General features: G+C 39.8%; 1 protein-coding gene and 1 long non-coding RNA gene across 3 annotated transcripts; one reads left to right on the top strand and one right to left on the bottom strand.

The window, feature by feature from the left end:
* Positions 1–245: 245 nt before the first annotated feature.
* LOC147652913 (uncharacterized) lies at positions 246–4,858 on the bottom strand. Its single transcript, XR_015286807.1, has 2 exons — positions 2,687–4,858; positions 246–2,584 (listed from the first exon to the last, which is right to left on the bottom strand). It is a non-coding gene; the product is annotated as an uncharacterized LOC147652913 (long non-coding RNA).
* On the top strand, positions 3,961–27,912 carry NELFA (negative elongation factor complex member A). 2 transcript variants are annotated; one of them, XM_023925647.2, is made up of 11 exons: positions 3,961–4,730; positions 11,786–11,957; positions 13,067–13,228; positions 14,146–14,235; positions 16,094–16,224; positions 16,392–16,461; positions 17,286–17,374; positions 18,532–18,643; positions 20,807–21,063; positions 22,080–22,179; positions 23,659–27,912. In XM_023925647.2, the coding sequence occupies exons 1-11, from the start codon at positions 4,479–4,481 to the stop codon at positions 23,841–23,843; spliced, it is 1,620 nt and encodes a 539-aa protein (XP_023781415.1). In that variant the 5' UTR covers positions 3,961–4,478; the 3' UTR covers positions 23,844–27,912. The 2 variants fall into 2 exon arrangements, with proteins under 2 accessions (XP_023781415.1, XP_086745088.1); XM_086888962.1 differs by lacking the exon at positions 3,961–4,730 and adding an exon at positions 4,747–5,046.
* Positions 27,913–27,950: the final 38 nt, after the last annotated feature.

Genomic DNA, 27,950 nt, shown 5'->3' with positions numbered 1-27,950 from the left:
GGAAATTACCATCTTGAGATCAACCTCTCCCTCTTCATGGGCCTTTTCCATTGTACATCTTAAGTTACTACACCATTTTGAAGTTTATTTGAGAGGGAAATGACAAAATTGTGCAGCTGAAGTTGCAAGAGGGTATGACAGCAATGTAAGCATAATCCTGGGCACAGGCAGCTGGATGGAGCACCATTGAAACCATTATTGCCCATCATGCCATGCCAATTCACAGGACAAGATGTACCAGGACATTTTTCATAGATTTAATCTTTATTTATATTTATTTCTGTCAGAGGCTTTTCCTGCCAGAGAAGGGAGCTGGCTGTGTCACAGCCACAGAACACAGGAGGTTCCCATGAGGAAGCTTTGCCTTAGACTTGAGGAAGTCAGATAATCTGGTTTTATTTGAGTAAATTCTCAGCCAGTGTTTCCTTTCAGATCACATTGCTACAGCAGTCTTTAAATGGGTCAAAAAAACTCCCACATAAAATGATGCACCCACACAATTGCATTAACCCATAATAAGCAACATTTTACAAACTAAATTACTATAAAAATGTGTAATGTATTTACAGGTCTTCAAACTGACATTAAATATCATTTTATAAAATCAACTACTGCTTAATAACAATGATCTGTGTACCTTAGATCCACCGACAAACCCCTGTTGTCAGTTACCATAAAGGATATTAGAGTTCCACTACTACCAGTTACTCCATTAGTGCCCCTGATAGCTCTAAACACCTCATCTCACAGTAAACTTATATGCCAGCCTGATATCAAAGGATAAAATTTATCTTCTTTTTCTACCTTGAAAACGTTTGACACTGTGCTTTAAAAGCATATTGTGAAGATGTGGTTTTTAGAACTCAAGATACAAACATAAAAGTTTGCAGAAAAGCTGTAACTCAGTCCTGATGGTGATGTTGGGGCAGCAGGAGGATAAATTATATAATACTCAATATACTGCTTTGTCTGCTTTCCTGGGCTGGCCCCTGTCAGCATGGAATGAATCACAGCCTAAAGCCTTATTGGCTGAGACACTGCCATTCTTACCATGCAGGATAAGATGCCAGTGGGAACTGCTCATATCAACACCGTGTTTATTGCACATGCCTCAGAGCTTCCTTAAAATCAGTAAAGCAGCTTCTTGTTCACTGAGAGATCAATGCCAACACCAAACTGAAACCTCTGCCTATGAATGGACCAGATGCTGTGCTGCTTTCCCTTGAACCCTGGTAACTCCAGGCTCTACCCCTGGAATGTCCTGCTGGGTACAATTACCTTGAATCTGACAGGAAACACAGCACTTTGCTCTGTGTAGTGCAGGACTAGATAGATAGATAGATAGATAGATAGATAGACAGACAGATAGATAATATTTCAACAGGTAACAAGCTAAAACTGCAGGTTGAGAAATTCACAGAGCACTGGTACTGTTTTTGGTGTGAGACAAAGTTGTACCTTTCTTAAAACAATTAATAATTAATTATTAATTAACAATAAAGCAGATTCGAAGAAATGAACCCTTGACTGTGTCTGGCTCTTATTTGAATACTATCATGACTGGGTGAGTGAATCCAGTGTGTCTCCCTCTAGTCAATTTTTTAGCACACTCCAACTCTTCTCAACAATTTCATATTCAATATCATCACCTTTGAAATAGGGACCTGCAACTTAGAGGAGAAAAACATCTGCAGACAGTTATCTGTGCAATGCAACATCTTGAGGGATATAAAGCATTCCAGAGAAATCAAATATGCCCTTCCCAGCTCCAGAAATCCCTGAGGAATGAGCCTTTTTATATCTGCCATACCACTCTGGAAATCATTACCCAAGCTAAACAAAATTTAGCTTAAAAAAATAATAATTAAAAAAAGCACTTTTTTCCAACAGAAATTTAAGATGCAGGTAACTGGCAGGACAAAAGCTCTTACAGCTGGCTGGCACTTTGTCTTAATCTCCAGAGTGTCTGATGCCTCTTCAGTTAAGAGGGACAAATTAGCAGGTGGTAGACTGGAGCCAAACTGACTATGCAAATCCTTACATTCCAGATATGTATCACAGAATAGGCTCCCTTCTCAAGTCACACTTCAGATAAAAGCACAGAAGTGATCACAGCAGCTCAGTGCTTTAACAGTAGCAGTGCCCAAAAGATAAATGTCTTGAGGAAAGCACAGAAACAGAGTGTGTGTAATAAGCCTTCCTTAGCTGCTGTCAGCCTGCATTTCTGCTCTCCCAAGAAAGCCAGCACCAAATCCCACAATAACTTTACTGAAACAGAGCTACCCTTTCAAAGGACAGCCAGTCCAGCCACCTGAGCTGGTGCTGTTTGTGCCATCTCACAGAACCGGGTTAACTCTGTTACAGCAACTGCTTGAAGACAACCAGCTTTGCAAACATGTTCTGATTTTCCTCCCCCAACACAACTTTAAAAGGAGTTGGGTACTTTTCTGCACAATTAGAAGGTGAGAACACCACTAGTTTTCCTTGCTTAATTAGATTTTTTTACACTATCTCACAGATTTTACCTGATAGATAAACATGTACCAGACTTACCAATTTTTTGCCCTCCATTAATTATATCCAGCTGTTAAAGGTTGGCACCAGTATTAGTTGGTTTGCCAGACTTACCAATACTTTAACAGCTGGATATAATTAATGGAGGGCAAAGGTTAATAGTAATAATTACATGACTAAAGTAAATCAATTCCTTTACAGCTATTTTTAAAACTTTTGCTTTTATTAATTTCCTATTCTGTTTCCAATATAATAATTTACCTCAGTGTCTTAGTTACAATTTTTTTTTTTCTGTACAAACTAACAGATACATAGTTACTCATGGAAAAGTAATTCCCCCCCAGATACATACTGAACTCGCATACCAAGATAGAGGTCAAGAGAAATGCTGGATATTTATGTGCTACACAAACTGCCTCAACTTTAATTTTGCTGTTCTAAAATATCAGCTCACTCACTGCATACAAAAGGTCTGTCTTAAATCAGATTTGAGTATACACTTTGATGGTGCCAACTAAATGCATGATTAGGTACAGAAAAAAAACCACTATCTACTAATATATCGTTTAGTCAGACAGAAACTCTTTGCCTCATATAGAAGTCATAGCACCCAAGAGCTGCAGACACTATTTTGGTTATTAGTAACATGAACAAAATAATAGACTCTACAATGCCATATTTGGATTTCATAATAATATAAACATTTTCACTGAAAAGGGTAGTTAAGCATTGGAATAGGCTGCCCAGGGAAGTAGTTGAATCACCATTCCTGGTAGTACTCAAAAGATGTGGAGATGTGGCATTTGGTGACATGGTTTAGCCGTGGCCTAGACGGTGCTGAGTTGATGTTTGGACTCGATGACCTTTGAGAACTTTTCCAGCCTGAAGGATTCTGTGATTCTATATTGAAGAACTAATAGAGCACCTCGACAACAATTGCTCTGCTCTCCCAGAGAAATCAGGTTATAAACAACGTCTTTTAAAGGCGGGATGTTGTAAAGAAAACGTTTTCATTCAAAAACTTAGGAGAAAGAGATCAGCAGAATCTGCTCCTCACTCCTACAACTCCTGTACTTCAATTTCAACCAGAGACGCGCTAAAATGAACCGTTTATGCTGCACTTGAAAGGCCCCCTGAATCTTCCGGGATTTAGGCAATTAATTTTTCGTATTTAAGTAACAACGAGCCGAATCGCTAGGGAGCAGGAATGTATACGCTGCGGGTTTCTGAGTGCCTACCCCCTGTGCCACGGCCACCGCGGTCACCTCCTACATGGCTGAAGCACCCAGCACGCCAATCTCCGGGGAAAAACATGGAGGAGATATCGGGCCCTGTCAGAGGAAGCACCTCGGCCGGCTTCCCCGCCTCGCCCGAGCTGCTCTGGGCTGGCAGCTCTCGAGGGAGCCGCGGCGCTGGGTTAAAGCATTTGAAGGGGGCATTAGCGGCAGGGAGCGGAGCTGGGTGGGAACAGGGGCCGGCCGCGGCCAGGGCAGGAGAGGCGCGGAGGGAACGGCTCGGGGGCTGCGCGGGGAGCAGACGTGCTGCTCCGGCAAGCGCAGCGCCGGGAGGCGCGGGGAACAACCCTCGTCAGGCAGGAAGCCCTGCCTCCCAGCCCTGCCGCGGCTCGGCGGCCCGCTCGAGGTTCTCCTCCCATTTCTGCCCAGGAGGAGTCAGGGCGGACTCTGAGGGACAATGAGTTGGGGCTGAGAGAGGAGCTTCGCTGCAGCGAAGCGGCGCCATCTTGCAATACGGACGAAAAGCTATGGCGGGCGCCATTTTGCATTTGGCCGAGAGATGAGAAGCGCCTTACTGCATTTCCCCTCCTGGGCGCCGCCATTTTACGTTACGGCAGAGCCTCCGCCTTCCAAGCGCAATCTCATTGGGCGCCGCCATTTTGGCTTACGAACAAGACAGCGACCCGCAGGGGTCCTCACCCCCTCCCTCCCTTTAGGTGCCTTCATAAAATGCCCGTCGAGAATCCCCTCTTTTTTCGCCCCGCTCCCAAGATGGCGTCGATGCGGGAGAGCGACACCGGCCTGTGGCTGCACAACAAACTGGGCTCCACGGACGAGCTGTGGGCACCGCCGAGCATCGCCTCGCTGCTCACGGCCTCGGTCATCGACAACATCCGCCTCTGTTTCCACGGCCTTTCCTCGGCCGTCAAGCTCAAGCTGCTCCTGGGGATGCTGCACCTGCCCCGCCGGGCGGTGGATGAGGTGAGAGCCGGGTGGGAGTCGCAGCGAAGCGGGGCGCGCGCGTGTGTGTGAGGGGGAGAGGTCGGAGATGGCGTGAGGGGAGAAGGGGGGGGCAGTGCCAGCACCACCTCCCCCGCCCTCCCTTTTTTTTTCCATACGGAGGCTGCGGGGAGGGGGGACCCCGGGCTGCCCGCTGCCCGGGCGAAGCCGAACGGACGCAGCCCCTTTGGGTAGGGGCATGTGGTAGGGCTGGTCCCCACAGCCATCCCCGCCTCTCCCTCGCAGCCTTCCTCCAGCAGGAATAAGTGAAGAAAAGTCTCCCAACTCGCTTCTCGGTGTAAGGAAAAGCGCCGAGATTTCCCGTGATAAGGGAGTGAGTGGAGTGGGAGCTTTGCTGCTGCTCCTCCTCTTCCTGCTCTTCGGGAATTCCCTGGTTGACACTAGCTTTTGGAAAGCAGTTTGGACTGAAACCCATTGTGTGGCCCACAGGGACTCTGTAGGGCTGTGTTTTGGGTGCCTTTCAAGGGAAGAGGGCTTTTCTGAGGCAGTGGTTGTGCCACGGCTAAGACAGAGGCAAGATCGTTTAGGAGCAGCCGTGTGTGTGTTCAGCTTCCTCCACTCCTTCCTTAGTACTGGCAGCTGTGTAGGTGTCACAAGTCGAGCATCTCGGCTTTAGGAAGGACAGCAGCAAGTGCTGAAACCTTGGGAGTGGAAGATCTGGGGTCTGCTGAGCAGTGCTTTTCCCCACCTGCCTGCAGTCAGGTCTTGATAGGGGAAAATGTCCATGCTTTTTTGTTTGCCTCTCTTTACCTTTCTGGGAACAGCTGGTGCTTTCCTCTGTCTTCCTGCCCCAGCTAATAAACTGGTTGGCTCGAGTCTGAGCTGGCTCTGCAGGCTTTTTCATTTGGCCCTGGACCATACCTCATCTGCCTGGCTTATTCTTACCAGTAGGCAGCTATAGATACTTGGGGCAATAGCTGGAGAATGTCTGGAAATCTTAAGTTTCTTCAGCCAGATTAGAGGAATTCCTTTCCTACTTCCATCATGTAAAGTAGTAGTTCCTGGTAACAATCATGGAAGTGGTATGTAGTTAGTTTTCACCTTCCTGTGTTGAGTATCCTCAGCTGTGCTTTCACCAGTCTTTTACTTGGCTAACACACAGCTGCTTCTTAAGCTTAATATACATATATACCAGGCTGGGTGTGATATATTACTTGGATTGTTGTATGCCCAGCTTTTGTTCACTTCTAGGCTGAAAATGGGAAAGCATTGCCTTTAAGCAATAATTTAGTGTATGTCAGTGTTTGTCTTGACACATGCATCTGTATGATTCTTCAGTGGTGTCACTTTAGAAAAAATAATTCTTGTTCAGCATGTTTATGCTAAATTTTAAAACATATTTGTGTTTAGTGCCTGTTCAGTGAACAAGCTGTCATCCTTGTGTGTGATAGATGGGGTCGTGTTCTGGACAAACAAAATAATCAAGGCCAGAAAGGGGGATGGGTGCTCATGTGAACTTGTGAGTTTGCAAAATTCTTGTGAACTTAATGTGAAAATCCAAGTAGCCTGGAAGAAATTAGTATTGCAGTGTTTAGAAAAATCAGTGCTATTTTTAGATTGAAAAGAGCTTCAAAAAGCTTAGGGACCTTCATGGCAACTCTTTGACGGAGCAGCATTCAAGCAAACTGAAATAATTTGTTGAAATGCTTCAAGAGTGTTCACTGGGTGAACATTTTAAACCAAACCCAAGGAAGGTGGCAGCCAGCAGCTTTCCTGAATCTGTGCTTGTGTTAGCTGTGGAGGTGAAGTGTATGTAGAGAAAAGCAAGTCAGTCAGTGTGCCTTTTACTGTGTACTTAAAGTGATCAGTTGTGTTCCAAATGTAAAGCTCTTGTTACTGCTGTAACAAAATATTGTGCAATTTTTCTGTTAAGTAGAGTTCATTAATTCAATCATAAGTTTAATCTTTCATTATAAACCGATGATGCTTGATTGAGCAACATCAGCTTACGATGAAATATTAAACTTTAGCATCTTTAATTGTGCCAGGAACATGTGTTTTTGTTGGTGGTTTTTTTTTTTCCTTAAGCTGGGAGAAGTGCCTTAAAAAAAGGTTAAAAATAGGAAAACTCGTGGGGCAGAAACCCTTAACATTGCTGGTAGGCCTGCTATTATCATTACAGGCTTCCTTCTATAAATAGTAAAAGTAGCTGATGTAACCAAACTGCTGACCGAAAGGACTGTTGTCTTACTGGATGCTCATCATTTGTAGTTAGTTTGCTAACATAGTTTTATTTGTGTAGATTTGTCACCTAACTTACTATCAAGAATTTTGATGTTTTAATTGGCATGTAGTACTTTGCACACAGTACCCAGAAAATAGATAAATATGTCTGTGTCCAGAATGGCTGTTCACATCTCTGCAGCAGCCTTTGCTTGTGTGGTGGGGAGTGCTGGAAGTGGTGCCTACCTGCCAGGACAGGGTAGCTATAGCTTTCTGAAAGTGAATTTGTCAATTTTCATGGGGAAATCACTCCCATGTCTGAAAGTTATTAAACTGTGAGAGTACTTAATTTTTCTCTTTGGAAAGTCACGTCTTTCCCATGCCATGTGCCAGTCTGTATTGATCATGTACGAGAGGCACCGAGCTGGCATTTGGAAGCTTAATTGTATTGGAAAATGTACTGCATCAGCTTTGTAAAGCTTTGGGAATCTCAATAGCAGTTATAGGATATGTTAAATGTTTAAAGATACTCCCTTCTCTAAATATCAGATTCAATTTCATTATTTTCTCTTCAATTTTTTTTTTCTGCTTTCTATATACTAGCATTTTCATGAAAGCTTAGAATAACATGGAAATCATTTGGGAGCAGACATTTGAGTAAAAAGCTATGTGGGAATCAAGGAGCCCAGTGGTATTTGGTTTAGAATGGATTTAATTGCTCCTGGTCCTTTCTAAATCTCTGTGAAAGCTTCAGTCTAGCCAAGTGAATCTTCAGTGAGCTCTCTTGAAAGATCAGTCCTTCACTTAAGTGGTTTTATCCTCATATGTAATATCTTTCAATTTTCATAATGTTTTCATTCAACACTCCAAATGCTATATAGATATAAATTACTTAATCCTCATAATACTCTTGTGGGACAGGTAATAAACCTAATTTTTTTTATCATGCTGTGAACCTCATTACTGCATGTTTGTTCCTGCTGACTAATAAGAATAATTTGCTTTCATTTTAAGTTGTGTTTTGTAGGCAGTTATCAAAAATTCCTTTCCCACTGTAAATCTCTGGGCAGAACTTGCAAACTCTTGAATCTTACGGCTTTTCATCTGCTATTTTTTTTCTAGATAATTGCACTTATTTGAAATGATTCCTAAAGCTCAGTGTAGTGCTGACTAGAGTTTCAGTTGTGAATTTGGCAGAACTGTTATTTCTGTTTATTTTGCATATTATGTTCTTGTTAATCTGATTCACAATGGCAAGTTCAAGCTTTCTTTTTATGCCAAGGTTTAATTTATTTGTTCAGGATTAGACTGTGGTGTTACAACCAAGTCTGGAACAAGGACTGTGCTTCTGTGCTCTCTGAATTATCTTGAGAGAAAGATCCCTATCCCAGCAGGGACCTGCCCATTTAGTACAGTAGGAATCAAAACTGTTTCTTTATACTGGCTTATGTGGACCAGGAGCCATCTGTGCAGGGAAATGGGAATTGTGGAGTATGGGTGCAAAGGAATAAGAGGGGACGTTGCATTTCTCTCTGTATTGAGAAAACACAGGCTGCCGTGCACCTTTCAGTCCTGCACTTAGCATTCATCATTATTCTGTAAAATGGTATATTTTAATCCAATATTTCTCTTGGCCACTTCAGCTCTTTTTCATGATTAAAATGCAAACCACATACTATAGTGGTGTTGACCCATCCTGGGTTTGTATTGTGTAAACATTAATACTGTGTTTTCAATATAATGCTTTTAGTTTAATGAAAATTCTCTATAATGATAATACAGCTACCTATTAAATACCATCTTTCCTATAGCCTCAGAAAGATTAAAGCTTCATTTGGTTTGCTAGCCAACTGTTGATGCAGTTGTCTAAAAGTATCATCATACACATTAATTTAGGCAGAATATAAAGTAAATAAATGAATTCTTTGCAAGTAGTCATCTTGGAGCTGTCACGTTGTGTGTTACTATTAACACTTCCTTTTTTATACCTTCCCAAGTCCTGTTTGTCCTTCCTGCACAGCCATTAATCTGCCTTTGTCTCTGTTCCCAGACACTTCCCATCCTGCCTGATCCCTACTTGCTAGATGTTTCTAGTCATGGCCTATGCTTTTTCTTGTGCTTGCAGGCTGAGAAAAATACTTAAGATACTTAGGTTTTAGATGAGAAACTGGAAAACGTTACATCAGATCTTGCCATTCATGCTTAATAAGATGCTGGTTGGAGCTGATGGGAGTCTTATTGACCCAGTGTTGCAATCATAGACATTTAAGAATTTGGGATTATGGCTGTGCCCTGTAAAGTAAAAGGAAAACTGCATGTAGGATTCCCTGTTGAGTTGCATTTCATGCATTCTCAAACCAGAAATGAAATGTTTCTTTTCAGCTGCCAGTTGAATGCTGAAGGGGGAACATGTATTTAAATTGCCATTTGAAGACAAACCTGACTCAAAACTTGGATCCAGGCTTGTTAAATGCAAAGCTATATTCAGGCAAGGTCCCTGGTTAGCTCACAGTACCTGTTATTTGCTTTGCTTCCCTGTGTGTGGTAGTGACTGTTCTTCCACCATGTTCTTTCTGTCATGAGGCCTTGTGATAACATTATTTGCCCACTGCTAGGCAAACAGATTGTTTCTGGGCTCCTTTCTTGAAGGAACCAAAAGCTTGTAAAGCAGTGGGTTTTGGCATAAATAGGCTGCCTGAACTTTAGCCATGAGAGCAGAGGGGATGCAACATGCCCAGACCAGAGCTCTACAGGAACTTTATGGGCGTGTAGCTCTGTGAATTTTTTATATAAATGTGAGCTCTGTGAAGTAGATATGAAGAGTAAATTGTGAGGATGCAAGAGAAATTTTTCCTCTAGCTATTGCCTGGCTTTGCTTTGATGAGGGAAATGACATTCTGTACATTTAGCTGCATTTGTGGTGTCCACAGAAAAGCTTGTAAAAGCTATGAATTCATCAGCTCTTCTGGGATGTTTTAGGTTTCCAGGTGTTTCATGTAAATCAGTACCTTGATTGCTTTAGGATAGATAAGAGAACAAAAGACTTTGCTTTGATAGTGTTCACAGTCATCCTCATCCACTGGTAGAAGTGACATTTGTTAAGGAGTTTAGGGTTAGAATAGAGAGGTGGACAAGTGTATGGAGGTTCTGGTGGGGTTACATTTACTGAGGAAGAAATGAGCAATAGAGAACAGCAAAGACTAGAGCCTCAGAAATTGATTTTTTCCACTGGGTAAGTGTTGGTTAAATTTGACAGCACATTAAACAGTGTTTGGTCCTGGTTATGTGCTCAGTTTAACCCAAAGCAAATCCATGTCACTGCTGAAGATGGGAACTGGCCTATGTAGTGTCTTCTTCCTTCTCCCCTCTTTGTGGTTCTGGTGTTCGTGTGACTGCAGTCAGTCACTTCAAGGAGCTGGTTGAGCTTAAACTACAGAGATGCTCATTTTGGGCAAGATGGACTGATGCAGTTTGTTTCACAAGCACATAATGTGTGAGCCCTCAAACACGCAGGGGGTAAAGGACAAAGTGGCTCTGTAGTGGATTTGTAAACTCTTCCAAAGTGAGAGGGCAATAACATTGTGTGGATGAAAGGACTTGAGAAATGTCAATGTTTGTTTTCCTCTGAGCTTTAAAAGTGGATGGGAGAGGAATAGGGAGCAGAAATTTAACTTCTATAACTTTTATTTAGAGTTGTATGCATAGAGTAAGCTTATTTTATTAAACCTTTTCAAATAAGAGTGCTTTAACTAAAGGGAAAGAAATACAGCCTAAAGGTTAAGATGAGTCTCTTGCTTGTCTTCCTGTGTTCAGAAACGTGATGACTGTAACTAAGCTGTATGTGCCACAATGGGTGGTGAAATATCAAAATTCATGTATTTGAATATCCTTGCTTGTACATTCTTCAGTGTTAATACCATGCAGATAGAGTTTGGTAAACTACTTTATGTAATTATACTGTTGTGTTTTGTGGCTTGTTATACACACAGAATATCTTGAACATCTTAGTTCTCTGAAGCTAATGTTGTCACGGTTATGTGTAAATCTACTTAGAAAAAAAAGAAAGTGTTCAGTCTTTGGGGGTTTATACTTACTTGTGAATGATGTAAACCTCTGACTGTAGTCACCTTGATTTTAATGTCATAGTGCCAATAGATATGTTGGTCAATAATTAAAAAAATACTGTTACAATGAGACTCAGAATTTACCTTATGTATTATGTTGCATTTTTCAAAACAGAAAAATAACTTTTTTCTGACTATGGAAAGTTTGGGTAGATGGAAAATGTTGTTACTTGTGGCATGTTAGAGGGCTGTGTTTACTTCCATAATACATAATTTTTTGTTAGATACAGTATTGATTAGCTTATTTTGGCCTACACTTAAGTAATATTTTGAAGACAATTATGATGCAGATATAATCTGTGTAATTATGCTGTAGGCTGGCAAGGGGCACATCTTCATTTAGACGCCTGTTCTAAATAACTTGTAATCTATTTGCATATTCCTATCACTGAATAGATGTGGGTCCACAGGGGGTGTGACTGTAAAACAGAAGTAATGTAAAAATTTGCCTGCTGCTTTTAGTAAAAATGCCCAGTGCTAAACAAAACTTTGAGCTGCCAAAAGCTCAAAACAAACTTGGGTTAGATTAGTTGAAAGCACTATAAAAATTACCTTGGTTCATTCTTTGCTTGGTTCTAGAGTTAATGTGTAACTGTGTGGAAACAGTCTCCCTCTTCCCTCCCCCAGTAGTGAAACATTTTGCATGTTTGTGTCTTTTAAAGTAAATCCAACTATAACCTGTTTAAAACTGTTTCCAATTGGTTGATTTTCTTTTTCTTTTTTTGTTAGATGAAAGGGGCACTGACTGAAATTATCCAGCTCGCTACCTTGGATTCAGACCCCTGGGTCTTAATGGTAGCTGATATTTTAAAATCCTTTCCAGATACTGGCTCCCTTAACCTTGATCTTGAAGAGCAGAATCCCAATGTTCAAGATATTTTAGGAGAACTTAGAGAAAAAGGTAAGACTTTTCTGTTGGTGAAAATTGCACGAATGTGGTGCCTTTTTTTAGGAATAACCTGTCATTTCACAGGCAGCCTTGCTGTCTTAACAGTAGAGGTATGAGAAGAAGCACTGTCTTGTCTCTGAACTACCACAGTTCATGACCTGGAATGGTACTGGACTGAGAATTGTGGCATTTGAGGAATGGTAGCTTCTTAAATTATATTTTCATTTATCATTAGAATTTAACGTCAGTTATTGCCAGGAGTGTGAAAGGCACACGAAAGTTTGTGTGGATTCATTAGTATCGCAGACAGGCTGTGCTGCAGCTTAGTCAGTAGAGGCTTTTTCTGTGTTGCTCTGTCTCCCATTTGTGGTACCAAGACAACAGCAGGTTTCTGTCTTGTGTGGCAGCACCAGCACTGTCCTGGGCAGGGGCTGCCTCTGCTGGAAGTGTCTGGACAGCAGGTGAGAAGTGCTGAAGGGAGACTGATCTTGTGAAGAGTTGTGCTGCTGAGGGCCAGGTAGCTACAGATTGCACAGCAGCTGAAAATACAGGGTCAGGCACTTGCACAGTTGCTGCTTCAGACAGTAAATGGTGACACAAAGCTACTCCTACTTCAGTGGGTTTTATTTAACACATTGTCTAGAGAAAGCCTTCAGGCATCCATGGATGGACACTATCTCAGGGCTGGAGATTGCAGCAAAACAATAATTAAATGACTCGGAGGTGGAAACGCTTTGTTTTCTTTCTGTAAACAAATGATCATTTGTCTGTCCACACTTGTATTTGGATTTTCATTCAGTAGTTTGGTTTACATGTGTGATTTTTAAGGAATCTGAGAATTTAATAACTTCTATCTTTTTTTGACAATAGTAGCTTATTTAAGATACCTATAATTTGACTAGGTATAATTAAAATGGAAGCTTTTATGAAGCTAATGGGAAAAACAAACATACTAATAACTGGTTATATATTGTGTAATAATTGGAACTAAAGTATTCTTGGTGTTTATACAAGTTATCTAAAATTTAAAACCACCTGTACAGTCTAGATGTAAACTGTTTTGCCATTAGCTGTCAGAGAGGTGCTAATACCCCTGTGTACTGTGTTGACTCTTTATGCAGTAAGTGAATGTGAAACTTCAGCTATGTTGCCGCTGGAATGCCAATACTTAAACAAAAATGCCTTGACAACACTAGCTGGGCCACTTACTCCCCCAGTGAAACATTTCCAGCTGAAAAGGAAACCTAAAAGTGCCACTCTCAGAGCTGAACTCTTGCAGAAGTGTAAGTAGTATTAAGATTGGGTACAAATTAAATGGTGAAAGGAAGATTTATATTTGGTATAGTCAGTCTTATTCTCCAGAATGGTGATACACATTAAAATTTTCTGTTATAAGTGCTTTCCTGGATGAGGATGGATTGATGTGTGGAAGAGCCAGGTGCAAGTCATTCCAGCCAGGATTGCATTAAAATGCTAATCTTGATTTAAATGCTGTTAAGATTTCAGGGCATACAAAGAGCTGTTACTCTATAGAGCACAGAGAGGTCCTCTCCTGGGTATATGTAACAGTCAGTTGGGAGGACTTCTGAGGGACAGCTTTGGTTAAAGCTTATCAAACAAAAGTAAAATGAGAACCCTTTTATTTTGCCATGTGCTTCTGGAGCAGGGAGCAAGAGCTGCTAATTAATGCTTTCTTTCACTCTGTATGGATGTACAGGCTGTAAAAACCAGGAGGGTTTTCCCTTAACAAAAGGCAGCATATGTGTACATGTATGGATTGGTAGCTGGTTGAACTAAGTGACCTTAAAATAGTTTACTGCAGCTGCTGTTCTGTTGCAGCAGCTTGCTGCTTTCCTGCATACCACTTGAGTTTGTCTGGTTAAATACAAAATTTGTAACTTTTCATAATGTGTCATATAACTTTTAAAAATTATTTAAATTTCTATTGAGTAAATACCCTATTCTGGTAATTTCTTTTAGCTTAGGCCATCTTGTCCATTGGTCATATTGATTTTTTCATTTTCTCCTAATACTATGCTTACTTCACATAAATGACCTGGGCTTTAATTAAAATATAATTCTTTCTTTGTTGCTATTCCTATCTCTTCATGTATCAGTTAATAACATTTTATGTAAGAAGCAATATATTGTATATTTTCAGCACAGGTTCTGTAATAACTAAAGCCATTTTTCTTTTTAGCAACAGAAACTGCTCAACAGCTCAAGAAGACTGCAGGAGTGCCTTTCCATGCCAAAGGCAGGGGACTGGTCAAGAAGATAGATACAACAAGTATGGCTCACTTTCATCAGTTCTCAGAAAGAAAACCTGATAAAGTGGCCTTGATGAAGAAGAAAATTACCATCTGGTTTTTTACAAAAGCTTAATTTTTTTTTTTAGCAAAAAGCATTTTTCGCTTTCTGCCTCCCTCTCTCCTGATTCTTAAATATTTCTGATATGTCTTGTTGGAAAGAACAACAGTGTGTGGGGTTTTTTAAATGGCAAGTATATCTGCCATGCTTCTAAACTGTATTCAGCTAGATCATGCCTGTAGACTTTGATAGGAATTTAATTTGCATCACTCCAGGAATAACTCCTGACTAAGCCATGTTGCTCCAAAAGGGAGAACAGTGGATCACAGTAGTCTGCTGTGCTCTTTGAAATGCTGTGAAGTAGGCTGAAGCTATCTTGTATTTGTATAATTTTGTCTGGAGTAAGAGGTGGGGAGAGTGTTTTCTGCAGTCAAGGCTGAGCAGTGAATTCTACATGGCAAACCTGTAGAATGATCCTTCTGCTTTGTATTAATGCATTTCAGCTATTTGCTGAAGTTCTTGAACTGCTTGAATTTTTCAAATAAGGTATGAGAAGAGGGTTTATTAATTACATATTCTTAAGTCACTGCACAGGTATAACTTTCCTGGCCACCAGTGATGCTGAGGTGTGAACCTTTGAGTGATTTTTTTGGTGTTGTGGCTGGAAGCTATGAAGTACTTTGTGTTAATGCTGTTTAGGATGTGGCTTTGAGGGCTGAAGTTTGGCCTCATGTCCATGCAGAAAATGCAAAAGGTCTAGTTGTAATTTGAACTAAAGATTGTTCCATTACAGAAAAGTTAGTTCTTTGCATTCTGTGTAGCTGTTGAATTAATAAAGCGAGTTCTTAGACCTGGCCTTTAGAGCCAGTTGGCCTCTAGAAACAGGAGTTGGGGACCCGCTGCGGTTTGCTCTGCTCACATGGGTCAGAGCATTGTCCTATGGTGGAAACATTTTCAGTACAACATTTAGAGGAATACAGTCTCTAAGCTCAAGCTGAAGTTCTCTGTTTATCTTCAGCTTGCAGGGCATGATGAGATTGTCAGGAAGCTCAAAGACCTGATAGATCTGTATATGTATCCCGTATATTTCAATAGTTAAATATTTATATATATTTATATAAATGTATATATTTATAATAATAGTTTAATAGTTAAAAGGTTGCTGGGTTTAGTGGTACCATTGAGTGTGGTGTAGAAGGGCAGCATCATAGAGCTGGGAGAAAAGAGGTGCTTGTAGGTATAGCTGAGTATTGAGACTGCAGATGCTCTGTACTGTAGACCCAGACTGGATCCTCCTGCCTGTGCAAACAGCAGCTCTAGAATTTCACACCCCTTTGTGAAGGCAGTACCTTGCCTTAGATCATGAGCCCTTAGCCCTGCAGAAGCTTGGCTAAGATTTTTGGTTAAATACAGTTTTACCAAGTAATTAGATGGTGAAAATCAAAGAGCAACTTTGGCAATAGTTGGATTCAAAAGATGTATGTTCTATACTGTTTTACATGTTCAGAGTTTATTTTTTAGAAGTAAGGAAAGCATCTGTGTGTATAGGAAGAGTAAATTTCATTAGCAGTGCACCTGTTTGATTACTTCATGTAGAGTGGGATTGCAGGCATTGATCAGCGATTGGCTCTTTCTCCTCCTTTGAAGAGTAAAACCTAATCCGACTGACCTTTGAGGGATATGTAGTGTTATATCCAATTCCACATTATAAACATTTTAATTTAAAGGGCAGATAGTGTGTGCATTAAGAAGGGGAAGAGCTGAAGAACTTGTTAAAGCATTTTTCATAACCAGTTAAGCACATGTTTCAGTTGTCGCTTTCTTTGCTCTTCCCTAAGCACCACTCAAAGGAATACCAAAACAAGCTCCGTTCAGGAGTACTTCAGCACCCAGTGTTTTTAGTCCTTCTGGAAATAGAACTCCTATTCCTCCTTCAAGAACACCTTTGCGCAAAGAAAGAGGAGTAAAGGTAGGTGCACTCCTTGTTTTTCTGCTCAGTTCTCTTCTCTCACCTGAGTGAATTTCTGCTGCTGTTTTGAATCAATATATTAAGGAAAAAAACTGAGGATGATATTTAGAGATAAACTACATGCATTTAACAATGATTATTAAGTTCTCTGTGGTCTTTCTTTTTAGCTTCTAGATATCTCTGAGCTGGATATGGTGGGTGCTGGCCGTGAAGCAAAGAGAAGAAGAAAGACATTAGGTTGGTACAGCAGTCTACTTACAAAGGTTATCAGTACACCTGCAAATAGGATCAAGATTTGTAGTACCATTTTGTTCTTAATTTGCTAAATCTTAGCCTGAGCTAAACTTTAAAAAATGAGGGGATGTGATACCAACCAACCCAAACAGGTTTTAAGGGGGGATTTTCACTTGTTTCAGTGCTCCTACTTATATTGCCTTGGCCTAAGTAATGTAACTCAATCACGTGAAAGGGTTAAGCTAATCAGATGTGCTTTGGGCAGCTCATAGGTGTGTGAGTGGCTTCAGTGCTGGACATTTTTCTGAGTTATTTTCATATGCTCACTTCTGCTGGCTGTATGGCCATGTAAATTGTGTGAAAGTAATGTTGAAAAAAATTGTAGCACTCTCCAAAATTTTGACTGGGAGATCTTAACAAGGGAATAATATCTGATACACTGCTTTTAAAGCAAGTGACAGGGTGGTACCTTATGAAGAAGATATACTATGCAGCAAATTTGTCCCAAAGCAACTTTTTTGTATGTTTCACAAAAAAAAGAATACCACCTCAGAACAAAACCAGAATGACAATTAAAATGTTACTTGGGCTTTCATGCCTTCTAGTATCAAATTACTCAGTTACTATATCGTGTACATGGTGGTTCAGTTGTTAACGGGTTCATTATAAAACTGTGTTTGGAGATTACTGTATCTATTTCAGCATATATCTCTTCAAGCATGCTTTTAGCATACTTTGAGAAATGCATTTTTATCTCTTTGTTTAAAAAGTATATTCAATGTTTCTGAAAAAAAAAATTTTGACTCGCTTCTGGTTTTATGCAATAGATACAGAAGTTGTGGAAAAGCAAGCCAAAGAGGAAACAGTAGTAGAAAATGCTACCCCAGATTATGCTGCTGGCCTTGTATCTACACAGGTAAAACTAAGCAAGATCATTTGAACAAAAACCAACCTGTCAAAAAAAAATATATAATCTTCACATGTACTATCTAAACCATTTAGACACTGTAATGATATTCTACTCACTTGCTGAAATATGTTTCTTTATATAAAAACTTTTACATATTTTTTTCAAAATTCCATTGTATTTTCACCAAAGAAAAATCAAACCTCTTGCTAGAAGTTGTTCAGTCAGGGAGAGGGAGAATAAGTCATGTGTAGGCTTTTTTCTTCCCATTTCAGATACAGCACATTAGAAACCATGGTGTAGCTTTGTTTTCTCAGTCAGGATGTAGGTTTTACAAGAATGTTATGTCCTACCCTTGCTTTTGAGTGAGAAACTGACTGTTGGGCATGTGTGAGAAGCCAAGGCCAACATACAGACAGATCTTGGTAGGCCAGAATCAGGAGTGAAGGTTGTCTTCTCTTTCTGCTAGGATAAGAGTGCTAAGATAATCTTTGTTTTAGCAAGTTCCACATGTTAGAGAGTGTCCATATTTTATATAGTAGGGCTACCTTAAATGGTTTGTCTATTTAACTTATTCTCTGCAAAACTTCTTTCCTTTCTCACCCCCTTATGTTCACAAGGCTGGATCAGGCAGTGAAATTGTCAACGATGCTGCTGTCATTATTCTGTGTATGCAGTGTAAATACAAAATGAGGCTTTTTCTGTAGCCTTATCATCCTAGAAGGCATCAGTCATATGTTGGTGTTGACTGCCTGTATCAGTGGAAATGGCATTTTTGCCTGTGGTATTACTGCTGCCTTCTGCTTGCCTATGTCCCTGAGGGCTTTGTGTTCTCCTGGGTGATACCCCAGTAAGCCTTATGCCTGTGGATGAACATCGTTCTGCTTGCTAGTGGTGAAGAGCATGTTTCCTCAGGCAAATCACTTAATCCTTGAGCATAATTCTTCATAGAGTGCCATCTACACAAAATTCTAATGTTTGAAATAGAAAGTTAATAGAAAGTTAAACAGGTTGTTAGGTAGAACTAGCGGAGTCGTCTGCAGTTAAGTTCCCAAAAGGAAAATCTTAGTAAAACTTAGTAAAAATGTTGAAGTTCTATTTAAAATGCAGAAACAGCCCATGAATACTTGCAGTGTGGCTTTAATGCTTTCTTTTCTGTTCTATAGAAACTTGGCTCGTTGAACAATGAGCCTGCACTACCTTCTACAAGTTACTTACCTGCTACCCCCAGTGTGGTGCCGTCGTCCTCCTATATCCCAAGCTCTGAAACACAGCCAGGTAACAGACACTTCTTTACTCTTGGGACCTGATAACTCCAACTCTGTACAGTTTCATTGTCTGGCTGCTCTTCTATTTACAAACCTACTGTCCCTCAACTTGAGTGAAACTCCACATTAACAATATAAAATCCATTGCAAGACTCCAGCCTTTGAGTCTGGGGAAACCAGACATATTATTTAACCTAGGTAAAGAAAATACTTGTTGTCTCTAATTTTTTAGAGTGACTGCTAGGTAGGTCAAGTAAGTGAAACAATTTCCTGATTTGTTTTTTTTTTCTTGCACAGTAATAGAAAATCCAGCTTTTGTAATCCCCAAAGAGTAATCAGTATAAGTCTGAAGTATATATTCCATGCTCACACATGCTAGCAGGTACAAACCGTTGCTTTCAGAAGTCAGTTTTATTTCTAGAGGCAAGTGCATATTACCTTTCACACAGTTTGGGATTAACACATCCATTTTTCTTACATCTTTGTATAACAAAGATAATAGCTGACCTGCATATTTTGAGAAGTGCTGTTATTTTCAGTTCTAGAAAATTGCCAATAGTAAAAAATAGTTTGTACAAGTCCTTTTTTCCTACACTTTTATTTTAATCCACTTGATTTTATTTTTCCTTCCCTGCTGTGTGTGAAATCTTCAACGGAATGTATCAGTTTGTGCTAACAGATGTGTGTGACTGGGATTCATTACCAGGCCTGTCTGTTAACAGAGAACCAACATTTCCCTTTAATACATTAGTTTTACTTTTGCTTGTGAGCTGTGGCATTTTGGGCACTATAGAAAGCTGCATATGCAAAACGCAATCATTTCATTTGGCCTCAAAACAGTTCAGAATCTCTCTGAAGGTCTATGAGTATCTTTCTCTGGCAGAAAATTGGCATCTCCAGAAGGAATGCAGCCAAGAACACATCACTGTGTCAGCAGCTGTAGTACTATTTTCCAGAGTGTTGGCATTGTGTTCAACAGCAGGAAAAGTCTAGTTTAAAATTCTCTGTTCTCTACTCTCTCCTTTAGGACTATGGAGCGTTTAGCTTTTCTTATGAACCAGGAACATAAACTGTTTGCTTGATATAAGATGCACACAGAAGATCCACAGATTTGGCCTCATAAAATCTGAGGTTGCATAATTAAGACATTACTTTATAAAAGTCAGTTATTCTGACAAGAAACAAAGCCAGTAGTGAAACTTGTATAAGAATAGCTCATAGTTGCAAATGTTTATCCTCTCAACTGTTCCACACCTACTGAAAAATACCAGTATTGCTGAAACCATTGTCTGTGCCAAGGTTTTGACATCTCATTTCCTAAAATCTGATCAGAAGGGTATCAGTGTAGCTCTGATCCATATCTGTCTTTACCCTTCTGTGAACACAGTGTAAACAGGTTTGTGAAGGGTGTTTAAGCAGCTGTGCCTGTGTCCAAGTCCTGCAAAAAAACGTAGGTAGTGTCCACTGGGTAATTTCCACTGTCTGGACAGATGGTAACTTGTGTGGTCAGGCTGCTGTGATTTCATGAGTTGCCTCCAACTGCAGCCAGTTTTGGAATAGTATGATGTCCTTATTGCAGGTGAATGGATCAGCTTTGAGAAAGAACAGTTAAACCCTATCAAAGTCGTGGGGTTTTAACTTCTAGCAGTTAGTGTTTAAATAACAAGTGATTTGTGAAGACTGCATTTAATTCAGACATCTGTTAAAGTACATTTGTATTTTCAGTATATTCATGTATATTCATCTGCTTCCTTTGAAAGCTGCCACTACATTAGGTAAAAACTGATGAAATATTTTTGGACTTGCTCTATGTAATAGTGCAGCAACAATCCTGGTAGGATCAGAGTACAGTTGTTATAATTATATAAACTGAAAAGTAAGTATAGCAGTTTCAATTTAATAAGTTAGATATTGATTAAGCATCAAATTTGGTGCTAAGTATGGTGTATCCATATTGAACAGCTAGTTACTCTGTTGTCTAATTATTTCTAAAGATAACTGAGTGGAAAGAGCATTAGCTCTTTACTTTTTCATATGGATATTAGATGTCATATTGAATTGTGGTGCTAAAATGGAATCATCAGAGATTTTAGTTTCCTTTAAAGGCCACTGGTGATGCTAATCCCTATTTGTGGATAATAATGTTTTTAATTATCCTGACTGGTTTTTGCAGCTGGCTCTGCACGAGAGGCCTTGCAGACCAACAGACAGACTGAAGAGCCTGCAGCTCCAAATGCTACTACAACTCTCCCTGCACAGTTCAAACAAAGAACACCCATGTACAACAGTAACTCTAATCCCCCTGCAGCTACACCTACCTCACCCCTAACACCCACCACACCTCCTGCCATCTCCCCTGCGGCACAGGCACCACAAGTGGCCCCCCAAACTCAGCAACAGCCACCACCGAAAAAAAGCCTCTCTCTCACAGTAAGTAAAAACAGGTTCTTTTTGACTAATGATTTTGATGTGGATTGAATCTCATTTGTATGTTGGCATTTCTTGGCCTTTGGATCATGGAGTGGTTGAGGCTTTTTAGATGAGGCTTTGTTTTTTTATAACCGAAGATTACAAAAATACTTTGTGGTTTAGCATTGCTGTCTTAATGTTATTCACAACATTTTTAGTTGTGCAGTGTTAACGTTGCAGTAAGATGTCGTTACTTAATGCTGTATGTTATGTAAAATAATGTGTTGCTCATTATAAGGAATTTCGGGAGAAAGGTATATTTCCAGCAGAAATTGCCCAGCCAATTGCATATAATATAAATTGCTTAAAATTGTCCTGACATTGCTGTAGTAGAAGAAAATACATCAATAGATTATTTAAAGGTAAAAGATTGCTGATCACCTCATCCTCCCATTGCATGTTTTTCAAAGACCAAGAGTGAGGATGTATCTTGAAGCTTCTTATTCCTGGTATTTTGGTATGTTTTATGTGCATGCTTGCAGTTCAGTTCAAGATGCAACTGATCAGAAAACTTTGCTAAACACATTGGTAAGCCTGGCTTGCAAGATCTGAACTTAAACAAGCTGGGTGACTTCTTTTCAGTACCTCTACTGCATTAATTAAAGGAAAAGAAATCCTCTGAAATTACTGCAAGCCTGGGTTTGTTGGATTGTAGAGAAAGCATTGGATTTTCTTTTCTTCCCTAATGTCATAAAGGATACAAAATGGATAACATAAACATTAAGCCTCTCATGTGTTTCTGTAGCTATTTGAAGGTGGGGTGTCTTTTCAATGTCCAGAGTTCAGTTGTCACTTTGTGTGTTAGGTATAAGTATTGCAGAGGGGAAGCCTTGAGGTTAAGATGTCTTTTTTGTTAATTTTTTTGTGGGTCCTACAAACTTTCACATTATTCTTTTATGCTCATCTGTGGGTATTAATGTGATTCCTGTTGGCAGAGTTTTTCTCAACTGAATTGACGTTTGTTCTGTCCATTACAGAGGGAGCAAATGTATGCTGCCCAGGAAATGTTCAAGACTGCAAACAAAGTTACAAGGCCAGAAAAGGCTCTTATACTTGGATTCATGGCTGGATCCAGAGGCATGTATTGATACTAATGTAGCTAATTTCTGAATACACAAATCTGAAATACAGCTCAGCATTTCTAAATGTGCATATGAGAGTGCATTGCTTTAGCTTTGTCTGTATGTGTTGTACTCTTTGCTTTATACTGGACTCTACATAATTTTATGAATTGTAGTTCAAACTACCTGGAAATGGGTCTTTAGGTCCATTTCCACCAAGTCAGCTGGGTCTGTTAGAACAGCTGCTGACCGCAATATAACAGAACTCACTGTAGAATTATGGCTTAGGGTTGAAGAGAAACAAGGCAGCTGGTAAGCAGTGAACAAAGTGGTTGGGTGCTACTTCTCTGCCTAGAGACCAGTGAATGTAAATTCTTTTGTGGCCAGTTGATGTACCAGTTGAGTAGTACACAGTCCCTTTGCTAATTCCTTGCTTTAGAAACTGGCAACTGTTGTCTCAGAGACTTTAGATAACTACTGGTGCTGTGAATCACAGGGAGATAAGCTGTCTCATAGCTGGATCCTGTTATGTGTTGGCCTTGATAGACCAAAGCTGTTTTGCCTAGAAGATTATCGGATGTAAGATGAGAAGGGGCTTAAAAGTCCTTAAGTGAACTCCATCATCTGCACACTAGCTCTGGTTTCTAATTTGGTATTTGGGGGCTCTTACCACCAGAATCCCACAGCCTAAGTGTGGCTTATGCATTTGGAGTAATGCAGTACACTAGTGAGGATGACCAGAGCAGAGTTACTGTGGTGATCCCTGAGCTTTGGGTTTGGTGCATCTTTCATTAATGACGGTGTTTTCAGTACTCCATGCTACTTCAAATTGCAGTAGGAGGCTGTACTTTAATATCTACAGGGACAGCTTTTTCTACCACAAGGTAGAATACTATTTTGGAAGTGTGTGTGATACAGATTCACATATGCATGTATAGTAAAGTATGAATTCCTTCAGTAATAATGTTAGCACCTTCTGAAGGTTTGATAAATAACTGTCAACTGATATTCTTGAGCATCATTCCAGTATCTTGAAGTGTAACATTTAAAACTTCTACTGGAATGGAACTGAGTCTGGGACAAGTGGTTTCAGTGAAGCTTTTTGGGCTTCCTTAACAGCTAAAAATTCTTGAAGCGTTTAGCTACAAAATGTCTCCCAAGTAAAGTAACTCTGGTAGTTCAAGTTCACCAACTCCATTTAAATATAAACTTCTCTTCTGACCCTTGAGGCAGAGGGACATGACACTGGCAGGCTTTACTCCCTCTTTTATTGTTCTTCCAATTACTTTAGCCTTGAGCTTCATCTTTTGGGGTCTGGTTTCGTTATTTTTAAAACTTGGTCTCAGGATTATGGAGGGAGAAAAATCTTTGTCTGTGGTTTGCTCAGCTTTGTGTTTGAGACTTGTTGTTTGGGCTTTTTTTAAGCATAAAAACTGCCTATCTTGTCTAATCTACTGTTGAAATGTATAACGTGTTTCTCACCTTGTTTCCACAGAGAATCCTTGCCAAGAGCAAGGTGACATCATCCAAATTAAACTTAGTGAACATACAGAAGATTTACCAAAGGCAGATGGCACAGGCAGCACCACTATGTTGGTTGACACAGTCTTTGAAATGAACTACGCTACTGGTGAATGGACCAGATTCAAGAAGTACAAACCTATAACTAATGTTTCCTAAGAGATGAAGCAGCAGCAGACTGGACCAAATCAAGCTTAGAGTCAACCAGCTCATAAAGTATGTCAACTGTACAAAATGGCATTCATGTGTACATTTCTAATTACCCTTCAGAGTAGAGGCTGTGCTCTTCAACCAAACTGAGCTCAATGAACAGAAAAGATGGTGGTGTCAAACTTGCTTTTTTTTTTTTGTATTTTTTGTTATTAATCTTGGGAGAGGGAAAGATAATCTTGGGGGAGGGGGGTAGAAAATTTTGGTGTGTTTTTGTTTTCCTGCAGTTCAGGATGCTGAAAAAGGAGATCAGTTTACTGCTGAATACATGAAAAGGAGACTACTGCACAGTCATTCATGGTTAACTGAGGGCACAGATCTTTATTGTAAAATCATTTTCTTTGGCAACATTAGTTCTGTCGTGAGAATGGATGTTTGAAGTACCACAGGTCGGTGCTTGATAACTGTATTTCAGCTGCAGTAAAACTATTGCAGATGGTAGATGTCAGTGTCCAAAGGTACCCACTGTATGTTTATTTATGTTTGGGTCATAGGATGAGATTGAGCAGCTTTGTTAACTCTCTATATTGTCAATGTACATGCCCAGCATGAGTTAATCTATATTTGGCATTATTTGAGATATACAGAAACTGAGTATCATAACTTTCTGAAGAAAAAAACCCATCAAAATTATGAAAGTAACTGTGGCTGGTCACTGCCCAGAAGTGATGGTTTCTTGTCATAGGAATCTTGGGGTAGAAGTTGGCCTGTGGCTCTTGCATAACAAGTCATTTGCACAGTGGAACTTAAGTGGAGGAAGGGAAACAACTACATCTCAAAACCAATTGGAGCTTGATTTAAAAATGGCCCTAGAAATGATTGAGACACATCTGAGTAGAAGTTTTGTTGTCTTAAGGCACTGTTAATGTATGTTTGGTTGAGCAGTCATAAATTTTGGGTCAAGCCCTGACCGAAAAAGTTTTGAATGACTGTAGCTGTGGTTCTTACCAGTGTAGTATTATCAGTATAATTGCTAATGTGATCACAATTATACTGGCATATAAATGTGCCTTGTACTTGTCCCCTGCTAGTAGAAGCACATTTTTATCTTTATAACTGTGTTCATACCACTGGTGTAATCTGGCTTTAACAGTACAAACAAAGCTGGCATTTACTGAGAGGATTCATATACATAAGTCAGGATTCCTTCTTGGGAGACCTGGCTTCATCATTTGAAGAAGTCTTGGATTCAGTGTCTGGTTTCTTGCCAGTACTTGTGTGTGGAGCTGTGCTTGGTTGGGAATGCTGCTTAGAAGGCAGAAATACAAAGATGAGTAGCAGAGTGGTGATGTGTTCAGGAGGTACCTTGGGCTGACTTAAAGGTTCATGTTGAAGTAGAACTTTTAGGACAAAATGAGGCTTCTTTTTTTCTTGTTCCTTTTTTCTGAAAAAAAAGCAGACCAAATCCCATAGTACACTTGTATACTAAGAAAGACATTTAGATGTTTGGTTAGAGTCGTTTTTTTATCGGGGAATTTTCATTGCATTTTAATCTTAGTTTTTCAATCAAACTACCCAACAAGACAGGGCAAGTATAAATAATATTTTAAAAAACTCCCTGTATTCTACAGTTTTTTAAGATGTGACCAAAAGTGTAGATTTCTTAACTTTATTTAAGCAAATACACAGAATATTCTAGCTCCTGTAACAGGCAGAGTGTTTGATGGTAACTGCTGATGTTACAGTGTTGTGCATGTTTTACTGTGGAAGTTACATTTAGCTGTCACATCAGGCTATCCTCCCCAGAATTGCCCATTTCAGAAGCAACGTAGATTGTAATTTTGATTCCAACTTTTCTTTTTAAACAGCTAGAAAACAGCTTTACAAGTGAGGGTGAGTAGTGAGTTTTAGTTTTTAGGAATTTAGTAGAATGTGTTATGGTTATAACTTATTTGGTTTTAGAGTGTTACACAGTGAGGGCTAATGATAGGATATGAAAGTATTCATCTTTTAGAAGAAAGGCTTAAAGAAAAGTGACATTCCTTTTGTTGTCTGCATTCAGATTTTAAAATTTCCTTGTGATGACCAGTTTTCTGTAAATGTGTGTGATACTTCTGTCTTAGCTGCTCCTGCTTGCTAGATGAGCTGCAAGTATCAGATACAGTTGCTAACAATGAGCATTTAGAAATTGTCTGGCTTGAAGGTCATGTACTGTGATTCCAGGATTCTTGATGCAAGACCTGTGCAGTTCAGTCGTGCTCAGGAGCTGCTGTGTGGTGGCTCTTTTGCCTTGCTGGAGATTAATGGTGGTCCCTCACTAAGCCTTCTGGGTCCACAGAAGCCTGCATTTCAGACCTGTGCTTTGGGTGGAGATAGCAGTCCCTCTGCTCTTCAAGAAGCCCTTCTAGAATGCAGTGGAGTCATTTGAGTGCAGTAGTATGTAGGAAGCTTAACCATGCTGCTATTTGTAATTGTTGCATAATGCAGTTGGTCTCCACGCCTGTTAGTCTAAAGTCAGTCATAGGCAATAAATGGAAATTTTAAGTAGAACTATAGTGTATTTTTAATTCCGTTAACTCATTAGGATGAGACAATTTAACACTGCAAAATTTAATTACTTTTTAAAGTCACTCTATGACCCTCAATACCAGAGCATTACTTCAACTTGATCTGTGAATCTAGAAAGTGCTTAAATGCCTCAAGCAAGGGAAGTTTCTGTAACATTGTTAGAATGATACAGTAAGAAGTAAAGCTACATGGAGTTCTTTGGTTCAGCGAATGAAATCATCAAATCTGTGTTCTGAAAGTAGGAATAATGCCAGACAAATCAGAAAGGGCAACTTCAATATTGAAATTCCAATATATTGGAATTGTTACATACAGAACAAAATATGGTCTTGGAACTTGACGTTTTTTTTCTTAAATACTCAGTCACTTGGATGTGAAGCTATTCAGTGAGGCTCAGTGTGTGCTGTAAGGTTAAATGAAAGCATTTCTTTACTCTAGAATGACTTGCAGATGTACTGAGTTGACCAGAGAAGTAATTCAGAGTTTTCCTAAAGCTTTGCTTTTGTCCTTTCCTCGTCCCTTTATCTAAGCATTAAGTTTTAGGAAATAGCAAGCCCAAACTTTAGAAAACTTTGAGCTTGAACTGCACCTCATCAAAGGGCATGTCCCAGTCGCTCTTGCTTGTGGAGATGCCCCTGTCTGTGAAAGCCTAGGCATGACATGCATTGGCTTCTTTGATTTGAGTATGAAATACTGGAGAAAGAAGCAGTGAAAGTGGCTTGTGTTTTCCCTGTCCTGTCCAAACTTTTCTTTAGGGGAGAAAGAGCACATTCATCTTACCCAGAGTTCTTCAACAACTTGTCCTATAGTGAAGTGCTAGGTTTCTGAAGGCTCCATTTTCTTTCATGTGTGCTATGAGGACCAGAAAGAGTGAAATGAATGTAATGAAGAAAGGGATCCCAAGAAGGATGCTGAGCAAGAGTTCTGATCACAAATTCCATCCTTTTGTTCATTCTTTTGCTACTCCAGTGCTTTGTAGTTACCTCCATACAAGCCAGTCTAGGCTTAGTACAGTTAACACTCTAGTACTGGGCTGGTATTTTGTGGGTTAACCTGGTTTTCAGTGCTGGCTTTGCCATTTAATCTTTCAGTTCAATACCATGGGATCCTGGATACAGTGGGAGCCTTTAGTAGTTGCTTGACATCTCCATGTGGAATTAGTCACTTCTCTCACTAAGTTGTGTCAAAGTGCAGACCACTTGTCTAGATAAAAGAATCTTGAGACTTTGACATCACATGGTTTAAGAATGAATCACATTTTCATAGTAAGATCTGACTGGAAAAAAAAAGACAAAAAAATGTTAAGCCAGAGCCCTCTGGGAATCTGGTGCCTTTAACAAAAACTGTCATTTTGTAAAATGTCACATCTATAACATAGCCTGTATGTTTTCTATTGGTTTTTGTTTGTTTTGGTTTTTTTATGTACAGATGTAAATTCAAAATATTCTGTCTTTGGGTACGTATTTTCAGTGTAATACAGTATGTATAATAAAAAATTTAGATTTTCTAAGGATGTGGACTGCTGCTCTTCTTAATAACCAAGTTGTT

Source organism: Cyanistes caeruleus, chromosome 5, assembly GCF_971803275.1.
Source record: "Cyanistes caeruleus chromosome 5, bCyaCae1.hap1.1, whole genome shotgun sequence".
In the NCBI taxonomy this organism is placed as follows: Eukaryota; Metazoa; Chordata; class Aves; order Passeriformes; family Paridae; genus Cyanistes; species Cyanistes caeruleus.
The sequence above is the reverse complement of the archived record's forward strand: the minus strand, read 5'-3'. Positions and strand labels throughout refer to the sequence as shown.